General features: G+C 29.2%; 1 protein-coding gene and 1 long non-coding RNA gene across 12 annotated transcripts in view; one reads left to right on the top strand and one right to left on the bottom strand.

Annotated features, from left to right (window-relative positions):
* LOC107994887 (uncharacterized) overlaps window positions 1-13,246 on the bottom strand; it is a 156,984-nt gene extending 143,738 nt beyond the window's left edge. For 3 of the 11 annotated variants that reach the window (XM_062079575.1, XM_062079602.1, XM_062079624.1), the window contains exons 1-2: window positions 12,727-12,863; window positions 3,999-6,549 (exon numbers count right to left, since the gene is read on the bottom strand). In XM_062079575.1, coding sequence (XP_061935559.1) covers window positions 3,999-4,151 — 153 coding nt within the window. In that variant the 5' untranslated portion in view covers window positions 4,152-6,549; window positions 12,727-12,863. The other 8 variants (XM_062079600.1, XM_062079589.1, XM_062079582.1 and 5 more) reach the window with 8 other exon arrangements.
* Window positions 7,454-14,889, top strand: LOC107994890 (uncharacterized). Its single transcript, XR_009831242.1, has 4 exons — window positions 7,454-8,169; window positions 12,800-13,343; window positions 13,496-14,207; window positions 14,802-14,889. It is a non-coding gene; the product is annotated as an uncharacterized LOC107994890 (long non-coding RNA).
* The last annotated feature ends 1,458 nt before the right edge of the window (window positions 14,890-16,347 follow it).

Here is a 16,347-nt window from a genome sequence, read left to right as displayed (position 1 = left end):
TCTAGGGATTTTTGTGCAGATATATACTTTACATTACGTGTTTCCTAAATTCTTCCTTCTTCGTGGAATCATTTACATTTTTTTATTAATATTCGATGGATAGAACTTTTAAAATGTATTTAATCAAATATATATGTATCTTTATTGTTTATATATATTTTTTCCTTCTCGGTTGATCTTATAATTTGGAATTATTCTGAATTTTAATTTTAATTGTATTAAGTAGAAAAATATCTATGTGTGTGACTTATTATACGATCTCTCTCCCACTTCGATATTGTTTTTAACAATTTATCTATCTCTGTACAATGTAATAAAATTGTAATATTCATTTTAATATTAATTTTTATTTTTTATCGAATGTTTATTATAAACTTCTATACAAATAAATCTTTGCTTCGTGGCCAATTTCTTATACCTCAATACTTTCCAAACCATGAATCATATCAACACCCTGCACAACGATTCCTCTGTTTCTGTATACACAATATAAACACACTCGACCAGAGTATATTGCAGTAACACTTACGGGAACCGATATACGAACCACTGGCAGTTTATTCGACATTTTTCTAGGACTGTTGCTCCTAGCTGCCCCGCTCACATAGCTGCATCCATATAAAAGAGAAAAAATCAATTACCGTTGTTTTCGCTGGTTGGAGTGGAATTCTCTGGGAATGGTTTATTTTATTCTTTTTTTTTTTTATTTTTCTTCTTTCTTTCTTTTTTTTTTTTTTTCCCAACTGCAACTCGACAGATCATTACCGACATCGAAACGTCAAAAGTGGTGATGGAGGTTCGTTTGTTTTTGACGACAACAACGTCCGTTTCAATATGTAATTGTCTCTCGAATTACATCAATCATCGTAATTATCAAGATTCAATTGTTCGAAAAATAAGTTAAATTTAGGAAGAAATAATCGTTCAAGATTCTCTTTATCGTTCAAACTTAACCTATCGAATTGAGTCATCAATTCATTATTGAATTACTTGGAAGTTATTTAATTGGCTCGATCAATTGAACGTTTGGAACGATAAGAAAATTTTCGAAAGGTATAAGTGACTTAGATCGTGATTGATCGTTATTAATTAATTTCTTTCTAATGAATTCTTCACAGAGTGTTTCATATATATTTCGAAGATCAAAAATCGAAAGAAACGTGAAAGTTGGAGAAAGACAATTTACAGAATCAGACGTCGAAAACGAATTATTTACGAAATTTTTGTCATCGAAACTTTTACAATACCTTTTAATCTTCCTCCAAAACTTCTTTTCACACCCTGTATACGCAGAGCACAAACTAAAAAAAAAAATCCAGTATTTTTCGAATCCCTTAGTTAATCCGAAAAAGAATGGATAACATTTCACTCGCGGCGAAAAATAAAATTACAATCCTTCCATTCATCCGTTCGTTTCCATTTTCTGAATGAAAAATCACGTTTGAATCGCGCGCCAACGCCCGATACATTCTTAATTTCCGCTCGATATCCATCCTCGATCCGAGCGGAAATTATTCGAGAGTCGAGATAATGGAGAGTGAATGATATGTAAGTCGTTGCCATCGATAGATTCATCGTCCAGGAAATTTGGTCGATTAGAAAAAAGGGAAGGAAAGAAAGAAAGAAAAAGAAAGAGAGAGAGAAAGAAGACGACGGTGCACAGTTATCACGATTACGTCGACGATGGGTTTGTTACGTGCCAACGTGTACGAGAACAGGTAATTGCGTGTCGATATCGATGGCATGACGCGTGTCGAGATCGTCCGAGATCGCTCGGGTGGAAGCTCGTTTGAAATTTAAATCGCGCGGGTAAATCGAGGACGCCATTAAAAGAGTGACGATTCGTAATAAAGAATGGAGATTCGATTCTTTTTGGTTTTCGAAATTAGAGATTTTTTTTCTCTCTGCTATGAAATTCGAGAAAACGAAATTTTTTCAAAATGATGATTTGAGAATTTTTTTCTTTTTTTTTTAGAATTTCGATAAAATTGAATGAGAGCCGTTGTTACAATTCTTTGACTAAGTGACAAATTTGATGTGTCATTTTTTTCCGTCGAAATACATAGTTTGTACGTGCTTTTTCATATGCATTTATATAACCATTAATTTACAAAATGTGTCACACGTTTGTTATGTTTAGAAAAGATAAGAAGAATAGATTGCATTTTTTATCGTGATCTTACAGAATATGAATGAAGTACAAAATTACAATGCTGTAAAATTGAAAAAAAAATTTTGGATTTTGTCATCTGGGCGTAGAATAAAGTAAAATTTGAAATTTGGAATGTAAAATTTTTGAATGAATATTTTACTTCAATTTTCCAAAATTATTATAATGCGTGTATATTGTATCTTTCATTTTTAAAAAAAAATTGTTATGATTAATAAAAATTTTTACGTGCAAGCAAAATTCATAATAATTAATAATCGAACAATAAAGTTCGAAAATTTTTTGAATTACCTAAATAAAAAATTCCAATAAACGAAAATGCATATTTTATAGACCTAGTAAAAGTTTTTAGACGAAAAAAACTTTTTGTTCCTCGAGTGGTACACCCACTATGAAAATGAGGACAATGGCAGAAGAAGGCTGAAGGTTTTGTGAAAAAAGTAAAGTCACAATTAAAATCCAAATAAAAACCAGTCACGTACATCTTATCATGTTCTTTCTAAACGTTTTTCTCTATTATCTTTTTCAATCTTATTACTTCGTGTTTCACATATTTTTGTTTTAAGAAATTTCGAACTTTATTTCAAAAATTATCGATTAAAGAACTTCGTTCTTTTTATATTGTATACATTTATTAATTCAATTTTAATAAAATAAAGTATTAATAATAATATAATATCGAATTTTATATCTTCTTATATATTTTTATTGAATTATATATTTTTCATTTATTTTCGTGAAAAATTTTATTTTTTCTAAAATAACAAGTAAAAAAGTTTTAAAGAAGAATTTATCAAAAATAAATTTTTCTTAGATTTAAACATTCTAAAAAATTCAGAATACATTATTATGAACTTAACCGTTCCAATATTAATATTAAATTTGAACAAGACAATTAGCAATTTCAAAAACAATATAGGGAATTATATTGAAATATTCAAGCAAAATATTAATGACTATATTCTAATTTCTCTTGAAAAATGAAAAACATAATAATAAAGACACCCACTTTAATTACTACGTACTTACTACATTATAAATGAAACTCTCAATAAGTATAATTAATTTCCAAGAAACTGTCAATGTTTAATGAAATAAAAAATATTCCATGTAAAAAGCACCATTAAATTAATGTTTAAAATTCAATTAAATTTTCATTCACGATTCACAAGATTAATTTACACAGGAAGCAAATTAATCAACTTTAACGAGAGTAGTTATTAATTATTAATTACTTATTAATAACATGATTATTAATTAATCTCTAATAATACAATATGCAGATAAAAAATTTTGCCTCGATAGTACTTGTCATTAAAATCGACCACTATCAATGCATCAATGCAGAAAAATTCTTGTATCTGGAATTCTAAGATTATAAATGTCCTCTATGCATAATTGAAAGAGTTATGTATACACTAGGAATGAAAATGTAAATAAAATTTTATTATGCAAAAATAATTTTGAATAAAGAAATTACAAAATATAATAAATTAAAGAAAATTATTATTACGCAAGATTTCTTAAATTCCTGTTTTACAATTTCATATAATTTCATAAAATCTAAAATATTAATAATAAATTTTTTCTATTATCAAAAGATAATTTCAAAACCATTAGATTTTAAAAATTAACTTTACAAAAAAAAATATCAAAAACACACCTTTTTTTCCTATTATCAAAAAAAAAATGATTGTATATAATTCTCTTCGAAATTATATTCAAAAAAAATTCAAATTAAAATTAATTCGATTATGAATATTTAAATTGATTATAATGTTTAAATTAATTATTCTTGAATCGTGAATATATAAAGAAAATGACCAACCTTGAAGCCAGTAAGGAACGTCGCGGGATCAGAGGGGGTCCGGGCCGAGGACGCCTGATTGGTGGCCCCGTAACTCAGCTGATGCTGATAGTTGGAAAGGATCTTCTTGTGAGCACTTGCCTGAGCTCTGTAAGCCGACACTGATAACTTCATTTCTTCCCGTTAAAGGGTACGATCCTTCCGATTCTCCACTTGGATCGCATTCTTGTTCCTTTAATCCTTCTTCACAAAAGGAACTTCTTCAATCGTAGAAAAATTCTAAGAGAACGAAACAACAAACCTCCTGTTTCGATTGCTACTTGATCTCCGTTCCACAATCGATTGTTTTACTTTATTTGCTCTTTCGATACACTTGTCTCGAATCTCGATCCTCTATTTTCGATAGTGTCTCCCTCTGTACAGTTGCGTTTGAAAGAATCGTGCTCGTGGTAATGGTGAAATCGTTAAATATTTGTGATGTGATATTCTTTCCTCGCTTCGAGATTCATCGTTTCGTTAAATCTTAAGATTTAAAGGAGAATTTCCTTCTACGGAATTTATAGATCGTGAAACAGACGAATTTACATAGGTTAGAGAAAATTTATTATACAATTCTGATAGTTTGGTTATCTTGGTTAGGTTAGATTGCCAAGAAGCTTTATTCTTCTCGTATTTTGTTTCTTGATTTTATTTGGTGAAATTTATTTATATTTATTTCATATTTTTCTTAACAGAACAATTTTAGTGTGAATGTTAATAGAAGAAGTGAAATTTTTAGTGATTTTATTGGTGGACTTGTGGAATTTATTTATATTTAACGAATCAATTTTTATGAATTTAACCAGTGGAAGTTTAGTGGTTTTTAATGAATTAATTGTTACGAATTTAGCCAAGTTACGAGGAGACTTCACCAAAATGATTCGTCTTTTTTTTTACTTTCCTATTTTGATAATATTGTTGGTGAAATTTATTTATGTTTAATTAAAGAATCAGTTATCACAAATTTAACTGAAATAAAGTGGAAGTTTTGGTGATTTTAATAGTAGAATTAAAGAATTTATTTACGTTTTGTTACGAATTCAGCCAATCATATGGAAAAGGCAACCTATAGTGTAAGACGAGTCTTGTCTTCTCTTTCTTCGACGATGATTTCCCGCGAGAGAGGAGAAATATGTACAGATATATGAAGATACGTGATCTTTTTCTATCTCCTATGTTTCCAAGATTCTTTTCGATATGTCTATTCCTCGTGATAGGAATAGATTCGTTTTGGATAGGTTTTTAGATTCAGCCTTGATGAGCGGGCTGATCAAGAAGGAAATCCTTTTAGGAACCGTATCGAGGATTAAACATCTTGTGACAAAAGAGAATGGATATCGATCGTTGGAATAATCCTTCTTTCGTTTACTCGACCACGTTCAGTTTTCGTAACAACCTCCTCTCGATCGAAGATTTTCTTCGTGTAAACAAGATCTTCCACTTCAATTTTCAAAATTTTAATTCTTTCGAAAATTATAATAAATTTGTCGATCAGAGATCTCTTGATGCAAATCTTTCAAATTCTCTAAAATTTTTATTTTTTTGAAAAAAAGTAATCTCCTCTCTTGATTTAAATAAGATCTGATCTAATTTTCAAAATCTTAATTCGATAAGAACGATCAAACGTCTCTTAATACCAATTCTTCTATATATTATTATTCTATAATTTATTTAATAATCTAATGATAATACGTATGAACAATATATTATACATCGAAGGCAGATAAACTCGAACCTCGATTCTTCGAATATACTCGTCATCTCTCCACATGAGGCATCTCCATCTCATCTACGAGGAACTGAACACTCTTAACCTCTCTTTATCTTCTATTAAAATTATAATTTCATTGATCCAACAATGAGTCGTTGAGAGACGAGAATACGCGACATTGCTCGATTCTTAGCCCATCGAGGGACATCTTCTTCCTGTTTCTCTTTATTCTTCGCCGATTCAAACTATAAGGCCACGTGTCGTTCATCAAATGTCTAGCGCGTGGCGTACGAAGGGAAAACTGTGTTCCAGGCGCCAAGAGATCGCGGCAGAGACATCTACGCTCCTTTTTGATCCACTTCTCACGCGTATCCTCGTTTGGATTAGTTCCACGTAATAGCTCGCAGTTATCCTTTCTTTTGTTGTATTCTGTGATCGATTCTATACTAGCCGTAGTGGCACCAAGATGCAGAAGAGATCGAGCATGATGTTCGACCAGTCTTCGAAGAACCATTGGACACTTGAAGGAGAATATCTTGGGTCGAGGAAGTATTATCCTCGATCGTCTTCTTAGGTTAGGTTATGTTGCCTTCGATCGAAATCGAATAGCGAATAGCGAATAATCATTTCCTTGTGGAAAATATTCTTATTGTATTTTTTATTGTTCTTCGTGGTTGTTCTTGTTATTTATTATTGTGGCTGGCACTTTTGACACTTCACTACACGAAGATTATCACTAATATCATGAAGTTTATTCGTTATTGTTAAGTGTCGTGAAATTCTATATCACTGGAAGTGTGTTTGCTTGTGAGTGCTTTGAATCTAGAGAATTAGTATTTTTAAAGTGGTTTGAATCTTGAAAAAAATTTGAGAAATGTACAAAATTTTAGATAAATATTTTATAGAATGACTCAAATTAAAGAAAATAATAAGAATTTCAACAATTGAAAATATTGAATAATTTAAATCGTATATTACGAAATATTCAATTCTACATTTGAGATGTTTCAAATTTTTGAATCTAAATCGCGAAAGATAATTGGTTGATGATCCAAAATATTTTATAACAATTCAAATCGTGGAAAGTATCGAAAGATTCGACGATCTCGAAATTCGTTCGAAATGTATAACAATCACGAATATTTTTTATTTTGACCCAAATTGAAAAAAATAGTGGGAATTTCGGCGATTGAAAATATTTTTGAGACAATCTAAATCGTAAAAAGTAACGAAACAATTCGATGATATTTCAAATTTCTAAATAGAATAATTTAAATCGCGTGGAAAATAACTCTCGATAATCAAAAATATTTTTACAGCAATCAAAATCGCAAGAACTATCTGAAATTTTCCAAATATAATTCAATTATTTTTCCAACTTTTAAGTTTCGTGCTTAAAAAGAGAGATTAGTTCGAAAACGTTTCTAACCGTCGCGGAGAAGCGGATCGAGTCAAAACACGTGTCACACACGTAAAAAACCTCTCGAAGGCTTCGCGATCCAATGAGATTCACTGCAACATTAAGACGCGTTTCCAACGGTAACCTATCGATTCTAAACATGAAGCTCCACATTTAAACTACAAATCATCTTCTTATCTTACACGTGATCAATTAGATTACGAATTTTTATACAAAATTCCACTTCTATAAATATGATTAAAGAGCTAATAGTAACAAGTATAATAATTTTTGATATATTGTATATTTTTATACATGGATTTTGTAAATTTTTAAATTTTGCACAAATAAATTCCTAAATATTTAGCAACGTGTGTAATGTGCTTCTCGATCGTTACTTGTTCAAATATAATCGACAGATCAAGTGAAGTGTTATTAAATTTGAAAAACGAAATTAGATATAAAAAGAAATATAGAGGGAAAAAAAATTATAATAGTGGTGAATAGTGGTGAATAGTAGTGAATAAGATTCGATGAAAGAAAACGTTAGTGATCAACTGCGTAATCCGCTTAAAGTTAGTCGTTGAAACGTTGAAAAATAGAACTGTTTCGATCAGTGCAGTACGTTCGGGATAGTGAAAAAAGCTGCTAAAGTAATGAAACTGGAAACTCCAAATATTTTTAGCTAGAAGAGACTATTGATGATTCAAAATATATGTGTGTTTACAATGATTCCAAATGATGAAGTGAGAAAATTTTCGATAAAGCAAATAGTGGAAAATAAAAAAAGTGATCGAGAAAAGTGGAAAAAAAGATCAAAAAGATCAAAGTGATATTGACAAACGTCGGTGATCAACCGTGTAATCCATTTAACCGTGGAAATTAGTCATTGTAGAGAGGAAAAATGGAACTGTTTCGATTACTCGTTATTTCCTCTCAATTGAATATTGAGAACAATTGATTGATAATCAGAAGTGGAAAATTAGAAAATTAGTTGGGACTCATTATTAACTGCTGATGCTTTTTGTTTCTTCGCCTATTTCGTAAGTTTTATTTTTTTTTCGAATATTTTTAAATAATCAATTGATAGTAAACGATAGTTAATAGATACAAAAATCAGACTTTTGTTAGTTAATTTTTTCGTTTTTTTTTAATTCTTCTTATTTTTTTCGACTGAATATTCTAAATCGATTGATGAAAACGTTTAAAAACTGAACTGATTAAACATACAATAATTACATAAATTGTTAATTAGCTGATAATGCTGTTCTCTATGATCTCTTCTATCTTTTAAAGTTAATAACCATTCATAGAGGACAAAGAAATAATTTAAAAGTTTTTATTTATTGATATCATTGATTTTGTTCTCTTATTTTTTTCAATTTCTCCTTCTTTTCAAATTAAATATTTTAAATCATAAATTAATTACCACGTAATAGAAACAATAATTAATCAAAAGGTTATTTATTAATTTTTCCATTTCTCTCTATAATTATTTGTATTTTCTCGAATTGAATATACATAATAATTCAAAATTATTCGTTTTTTCACTCTCTACAATTCTTCCTATTTTTTCGATCGTTAAATAAATGATTAAACGATAGAATTTAAAATATTCTGAATGATCCACACGTGATGAACACGAATTCTTCGATCGAATATTTCAAACGGACGATATCTAGGCTTAATTATCTAATGTCTATTCATTTATCTACCTATCCTCTTCAATTTCTTTTATTGCTTCGATCGAATATTCCAAACGAATGTTTAACAAACGATATCCAGGTAATTTCCTCCTATTTGTCCATTTCTATTGCTTCGATCGAATAACAAACGATCGATTAACATATTCACGCGTAATTATCTAATTTCCATTCATTTCTTTATCGAATATCCCAAAAGATATATTTATAAAACAAACGAATAGATAAAAATATAAAATATTCCAAACGATTAATAAATTCGCATAACGATTTCCACTCATTTCTTCATTAATTCTACAACAAATACCTTCGATCGAATATCCCAAACGATTGATAAAACAAATCCACGCGCGATTGCCCAATTTCCACTCGTTTCTTCCCCGATCCCTACAACAATCCCTCGTATCCCTTCAATCGAATATCCGAAAATAGCTGTTCAACGAACGAAACGAACACGGAAACGTATTACGCGTAGAAGCGATACGGAACGTTACTAAACCACAACGCGTTGCGTCCGTAGCTCGGGCATAACTGGATTACACCGCTGCCAACCGTGCATCGAGGCATCGACTGACCACCACGAGGTCCGCTCTATATTCACCCTTCGCTGTAACTGGATTAAATATTATCATAAACTGCGCGCGAACCGTGTCCCTACCTACGCGCCATTCTTCTCTTCCCTCCGCTTCTTTTCCAATTCCTCTCTGTATCGTTTCGAATTTCTCGATCTATCATCTTCTCGCTCTTTCGATGATCGGATTTTAGAAAGGGAATTGATGCGTCGTATTAATTTGCGGACATTGTTGAGGTAATTTGGAGATAAATGAATTTTTGAAATTAAGTTTTTAAATTAAATTTTCGAGCGATGAGGGTCGGGAGGAGGAGATTTGAGGAGATCGATTGAGAAAATTTTGAAAAGGAGATAATTATTGTTTTATGACGAAACAAGCTTGGTAGTTAATTGAATTTGAAGATTTCGAAGTAAGTTTGGAGATTATACATTTTTGATCGTGAAATATGTGAAATATTTAGATTTATTAGACGAATTTTTTATTTTTATTTTTTTTAATATTAGTTATAGAATTAGAGAGAAAAAATGAATACAAATTTGGAAGAAGAAAGGAAGACAGTTATTATTGTACGGGAATTCATTGGATTCTCTGAATATTTTATAAAATCAGAGACAAGAAGTTGAAGAGAAAAGTATATAAAATTTTAAAAATCATATAATGTAAAATATATAATTAATTTCTCGTTATCTAATTTATCTAAAAAAATTAATAATTAACAATTTTTTAAAAAATATATACGATTAAAATTCGTCATTTATATTACTTTATTTTAATTTTATCAAAAACAGTAAATAGATCTGTCTAAATGGAAGTTTAATTCTCGTCTCAAGGAAAGGAAAAATTAAAAGAAAAAACCAAAATCCTTCTATTAATCGCCTTAAAACGTACTCAAAATTGATCTAACAAAAACAATATCCCCAACCTTCGTTCCACTTCGTCCTTTTGAAGATAGAAATCGAAAAGAACTCTCGCCCTTTTTCCCTTCTTGTATTTTTTCGATTCGAATTTCGATAAAATGGAGTCTTAAAAAAATATTTCTCGAATAAAGGAACGGAGGAATAATGGAACAAGCGAACGAGAAGCCACGGTTGTCGATTCGTTTAATGATCGCAATTATTTCTTAAACAAACCTCTATTTCTCTTTCAAGCCAGTGTGGTTGGCACTGTTTAACGAGGGTACACTAGAAATGAGTGGAAGTTTCGTTAATTTCAAACGTGAATTATATTAAACTATATCAACAGTCAGTGCATGAATTTTTTAGTATTAAAATTTGATTAGAAGTTTCTTGATTATCTGTTTTTAATTTATTTAAAATTTAAATTATTTATTATTATTTGGTATAATATTCGTTCGTTTTTCTCGTTTTCCAAGTTAGATTAAAAAAAATTTGAAAATGAAAATGCAATTTCATATTAATTTATAAATTCATTTATATAAATTTATTTATATAAATATTATCCATTTAATATAATTCTTTATATATTTTGATCTTGATATTGATGTAAATTATTCTAAATTTCTATTTCTTTTCGAACTTTCGAAGGGTTCAAAAAATGAAATTATTTACAAAACTACGAAATTTTAACTAAACTAAAACTAAATTTTAATAAATTATATCTGTTTCGTAAAACTCTCAAAGAGGAATCATAAATAAAATTGATAAAAGAAATATCCTTAAAAAAGATGTTATCTTCAAAGAATTAAATATCCAACGATTTATAGGGGAAAATGTACGTGTAAATGAGAGAAAAAGAGAAAGAAACGTATATAACTTGTTCGTCGCCTATTATGACTGCATTGCTATTCCTCTCGTCACTTTTCAGCCCTTTCCTGTCTTTCCATCTAGGTTCTTGCACAAACAGCCTGTCATTCCATGTATCAATCATTCCCAATTGGTCATTACGAAAGATCGAAAGGGACAATGTGCGGAGCCACCCTTTTTATCGAGTTTACGCACCCCTCTCGTTTCCAATATTTCGAAGATTCGGATATTTTTTTATCCAATATTAAATTTCGTTCCATATATTTAAAAAAAAAAGAAGGCGAAAAATTTAGAGAATTAATTTTTGAATTGAAAATGATTTTTGAGACGTGAAATATTATTGGAGGGTGAAACTTTGAGGGTTGAGGAATATATTGAAATTTTTAAAGTTTGAAATTATTAAATTCAATTTGTATTATTAAAAATCCAAAATCTATAATATTTGAAAGTGACAAATTAACGATTTAATTCTCCTCGAATCTGGCACATATTTAAAAATAAATCGATGAATATAAATTTTCCAAATAACTAAACAGAATCCAAATTATTATTTTATAAAACGAGAAAATTAACTGAAGCTACTTCTCGTTGTTACAATCTCCGAATAATTTAGAAAAGTGACTCTCATCAAATCTTACAATCGCAAAAATAAAGTCAATCGAAAAGACGATGGTTGTAGGAAGCAAGCCAACAGCACGAAGACTCTTTCGTCAGCACTTCTTCTTTCATTAACTCCTCTTTCCCCTCCCTTCCCCCATACGCACACACATCCAAGATACCGCGGCAAACAACTAGAGGAAAACCACTTTAACAACTACCAACATTCCCCTGGCACACAGAGAGCAATCGAACATCCCCATTTAAGATGATAAAAGCGACTAATCCAAATATAGGTTTCCGCTTCCTCGCTCTATTTCTTGCCCTCCTCGTGTAAGGACGAGCCTGGTAAATGAATTACGCGATCTCTCGAATCAGGTCGACAGAAATTACGCGAGAAGGTCGCCTCTTTCCTCGTTTAAAACGGCCGAACAATCGTCATCACGCTACGAGATTTTATTAAAACGGCATTCCGAACGCTTACTTCCGGTTCGAGGAAGCCGGATGTCACTCGAGGGAAGTAAGGCTAATTAAGTTAATTAGAAGCCCCGTTGCTCCTTTCGATATCCTTGAAAATATTTCGAAATAAATCTTACGTGAAACGTTTGATGTATTTGTAATTGAGTTTTCTTTCGAAGGATTTGTAAAAAAAAAAAATTATCTTTGTTTAATTTCAGTCGTGAGATTCGTCATAAGTTTACTTTTTGGTTAAATATGAATTTTTTGAAATGTTGTTATTATGAAAGTATTTAGTATTTATGAAACATTTATATAATAATGTGAAAAATTCAGAATTTTTTAAATATTTCGAAAATTGATAAGGTTTCGGTTTCCAATGAGAAATACTCAAAATGATTCGTGAAAAGGCAATATTCTATATATAATTCTTCGGAAAAAATCAACCGATCTTTTGATCGATAAGCCAATTTTTAAAAATATCCTGAAATAAATCCAATCTAAAATACCTGTACCCACATTCTTCTGTACACGTATTTCAACTACAAACTTTCTTTATCCGATAATTATTTCACGTTTCAGCATGCTAAATATTTTGCAACAACCAACAATATATTCGAAACCATTCACGGATACATAACACCCATAGTACCTCGAAAGAAGAAGGATCAGCCTGAATACACTGAATCAAATCGAATGAAACCGCTCGTAAAACAGTAAAATATAACGATCAAACACAATTGTATCAATCGACTCGATGGATAATAATTAACGAACAATTAATGACACCGACACAAGTCACTGAACAACCATTATGTAACTCGCGATACGAGACGTATAAAAAAAAAGAGGGAAAAACACTTTTAATTCGAAAAAAAAACACGATCGATTTACCGAATTTTTAAGGTTAACACCGCAGTGGAAGGAAACCGGTCGCGGACCGGCTGCTGTTTCCTCACGCACGTGTTACTCGACCCCACGAAAGTCACTAGGCGGCCAGTGCGACCCCCGCCAGTCGTGGAGAAGACGGTGGGTGTGAGACAGGATGCCTGAACGTCTGCCTATGGGGGGGATGGCGTTGGTGGGGACATGAGAAATAGTGGGGCGGAAAAACAGGAACAAGCGGGTAAGAGGCTGGTGGAGGGGCCGATACCCCTCTCTGACAAGAGAAACAGACAAGAGGGGGGTCCATCCCTACTTTGTTCCAGTCTGCAGCATCCCCACCACGTATCCACACCCACGGATTAAAAACCGAAATCCTTCCTCTATCCCCTCTAGGTATTCGTGATATGCTTGTTGGATGCTGCGCAGTCTCTGCACTTGTATCACGGAACGGACTTTCTATGATAAAGCTTGACAATACTTTTCTGGCATGGCGAGGCGATTGTAATTTGATAGTAAGGAGATCGGAAGATAGAAGATGATGCGAGAAGGATATGTTTGAATTTAGGAAGTTTTAAGTTTAATTATAGTTTTGGCTTTTGAAATCTAAATGAAAATGATGAGAATGATCTATTGGATGATAAATAGATCGATTTTTGATAAAAATAGTATAAAAATTTCTTTTGAATATAGATTATATATTCAAAAGAAAGATATAAAAATTTTCAATTAAATTTAACTTATATGAAATTTATATTAATTTTTGTTTTACATATATTATCTTTTACTACTTGATATACTATCATATAAAATTATAAATAAAATTTTAAATATTCTGTTGCAGAATATCTTGAAGGAACACGAATTGCAAGTTTGAGAAAACGTGTTCAATTGACATCCTGTATCTCGTGCAATCACGTGCCAAAAGTATAGACAGAGATAAAAGATTGTAAAAGGAGGACAGAGATAAAGTAAAAATATTGAAATCAGCGCCATCTTTGGAGTGGCGCAAATGAAACACGGAAAGAAAGGATAGAAAATGGTAGGAGAAGGATAGTGATATAGTAAAAACGGACTCTTAGCACCATCTTTCGACAATTTTTCGAAGGTTAGTGAATTCTAAAAACAAGAGATGGCGCCAAATTTCACTTCTTTTATCTTCTGTTTTATAAGCTTTTTGTATCGTTTCAATTTGCTTTTAACATTTCTTGCTTCTCTATTTGATTTTCTTGGCTTTATAATTAAAAAATGATAAATAGAATAAAAATTCGAAAAAGTAGAAAAATAATGAAAAAGATTGAAACTTATATTTTTTAATTAAATAATTATAAATTAGGAAATATGTCTTGATCGAAATTATAATAAATTTAATTTAATTAATATTCATTTATTACCTAATTAATATCATTTTCACATGCTTGCAATCTATCAATGATTAAGAAAGAGAGAATATAAGTAAAAGTAGCGAAAGAATTGAAAATTTTTATTTTTTGCTTTAAATTAGAAAATATATCTTGATATAATTTATTATTAACTTATTTTTTACTAATATCTATAGTCCAATCTATCTAATTAAATATTAAAATAACTAAAATTACGCAAAATTTATACTGGATTACAAATATGCGTAGTTCTTGGCTTGCCATCGCTTTCCGAAAACTATTTTTAATGAAATATTTCTAATATTTTTTCTTTTTTTTAGATAAAAAAAGTTTTGTAAAAAGAAAATTTGGAAAGCGATGCCAATTACCGGGTCTCACCGACGAGGAGGTGACTACGCATCGAGACCCATCTAACACAATTATTGAAATTTATTTATATTACATAACAAAAGAATGAATAAATAAATAAATGATATACTAAATTAAATAAATAAGTAAATGTAAAAATAAATATATAAATAAATCTAAAATAAAAAAAAAATAAACGAATGAATAAAAGTATAAATATTAATAAATAAAAGAAAAAATAAATAAATAAATAAATCTAAAATAAAAAAAAAATAAACGAATGAATAAAAGTATAAATATTAATAAATAAAAGAAAAAATAAATAAATAAATAAATCTAAAATAAAAAAAAATAAACGAAGCAAATAAATGAAAGTGTAAATATTAATAAATAAAAGTAGAAAAGAAAAAATGAATAAATAAATAATTGATATAATAAATAAATAAATATAAAATAAATATAAAATAAATTAATAAATCTAAAATAAATAAAAAATTAAATGAACAAATAAATGAAAAATAATATTAATAAATAAAAGTACAAAAAAAGATGAATAAGTAAAACAATTAAAAAATAATTACATATAATATATTACAACAATATTAAATATTTATAAAATAATATTAAATTTAGTTAAAATATTTTATTTTCGATCCGTACGTCCCCTAAGTTCGATACGAAATGGTCGCTCTCTCGCGACGTGCGTGTATTTATAGGACGAAGCGAATATTACGAAGTTCGGCGGAAACGTACGTACTTAGTCGATTCGATTAAAATTAATATTTTGAACATAATAATTAATAATTTAACAATTTTTAGATTTTTATTGTTAAATTATGGATTTAAATAATAAGTACATGTATAATATATAATATATATATATAATAAATATAATAAATGTTATAAAAATTTAAAAAAGATTGAAAATTTTTCGTTATGGTAAAAATTTAATTAAAGTACTGTTTTAATCTAGTCATACGAATTCATTGGCAAATAATGACTGCCTCGTTTTTATAAGATTATGGTAAACGTCACGAAATTCAACGAAAACAGACGTTCTTTGCTGATTATATCGAAATTAATTTTTTAAATATAATGAATAGTAATTTATCAATTTTTAAATTTTTATTAATTTTCGATTTATAGTTATAAGCTGTAAGTTTAAAATATCTATGATTTTTTTTGGAATGGAATGATAAATAATTTATCAATTTTTTTATTTTTATAATTTATGTACTTGCAATATTTTTGTAAATTAAAACTGATATTACCATTTTATTCTACTTATCTATTTATCTATTTTTTCATTTACATAATCATTTATTTATGTATTTAATAATTTATTCTACTATTTATGTATTTATTATTTTATTTTATTTTTTGTTTCTTTATTTATTTATTTAATAACTTTTATAACTTAATAAGTATAATTTCTAAATTATATTTGTCACAAAATTCTGAACGATCACATTTTGTCTGTAATAATTTAAAAAATTAATATTTTAACGTACATGAAGT

The sequence above is a fragment of the Apis cerana genome, linkage group LG1 (genome assembly GCF_029169275.1).
Source record: "Apis cerana isolate GH-2021 linkage group LG1, AcerK_1.0, whole genome shotgun sequence".
Classification (NCBI taxonomy): Eukaryota; Metazoa; Arthropoda; class Insecta; order Hymenoptera; family Apidae; genus Apis; species Apis cerana.
The sequence above is the reverse complement of the archived record's forward strand: the minus strand, read 5'-3'. Positions and strand labels throughout refer to the sequence as shown.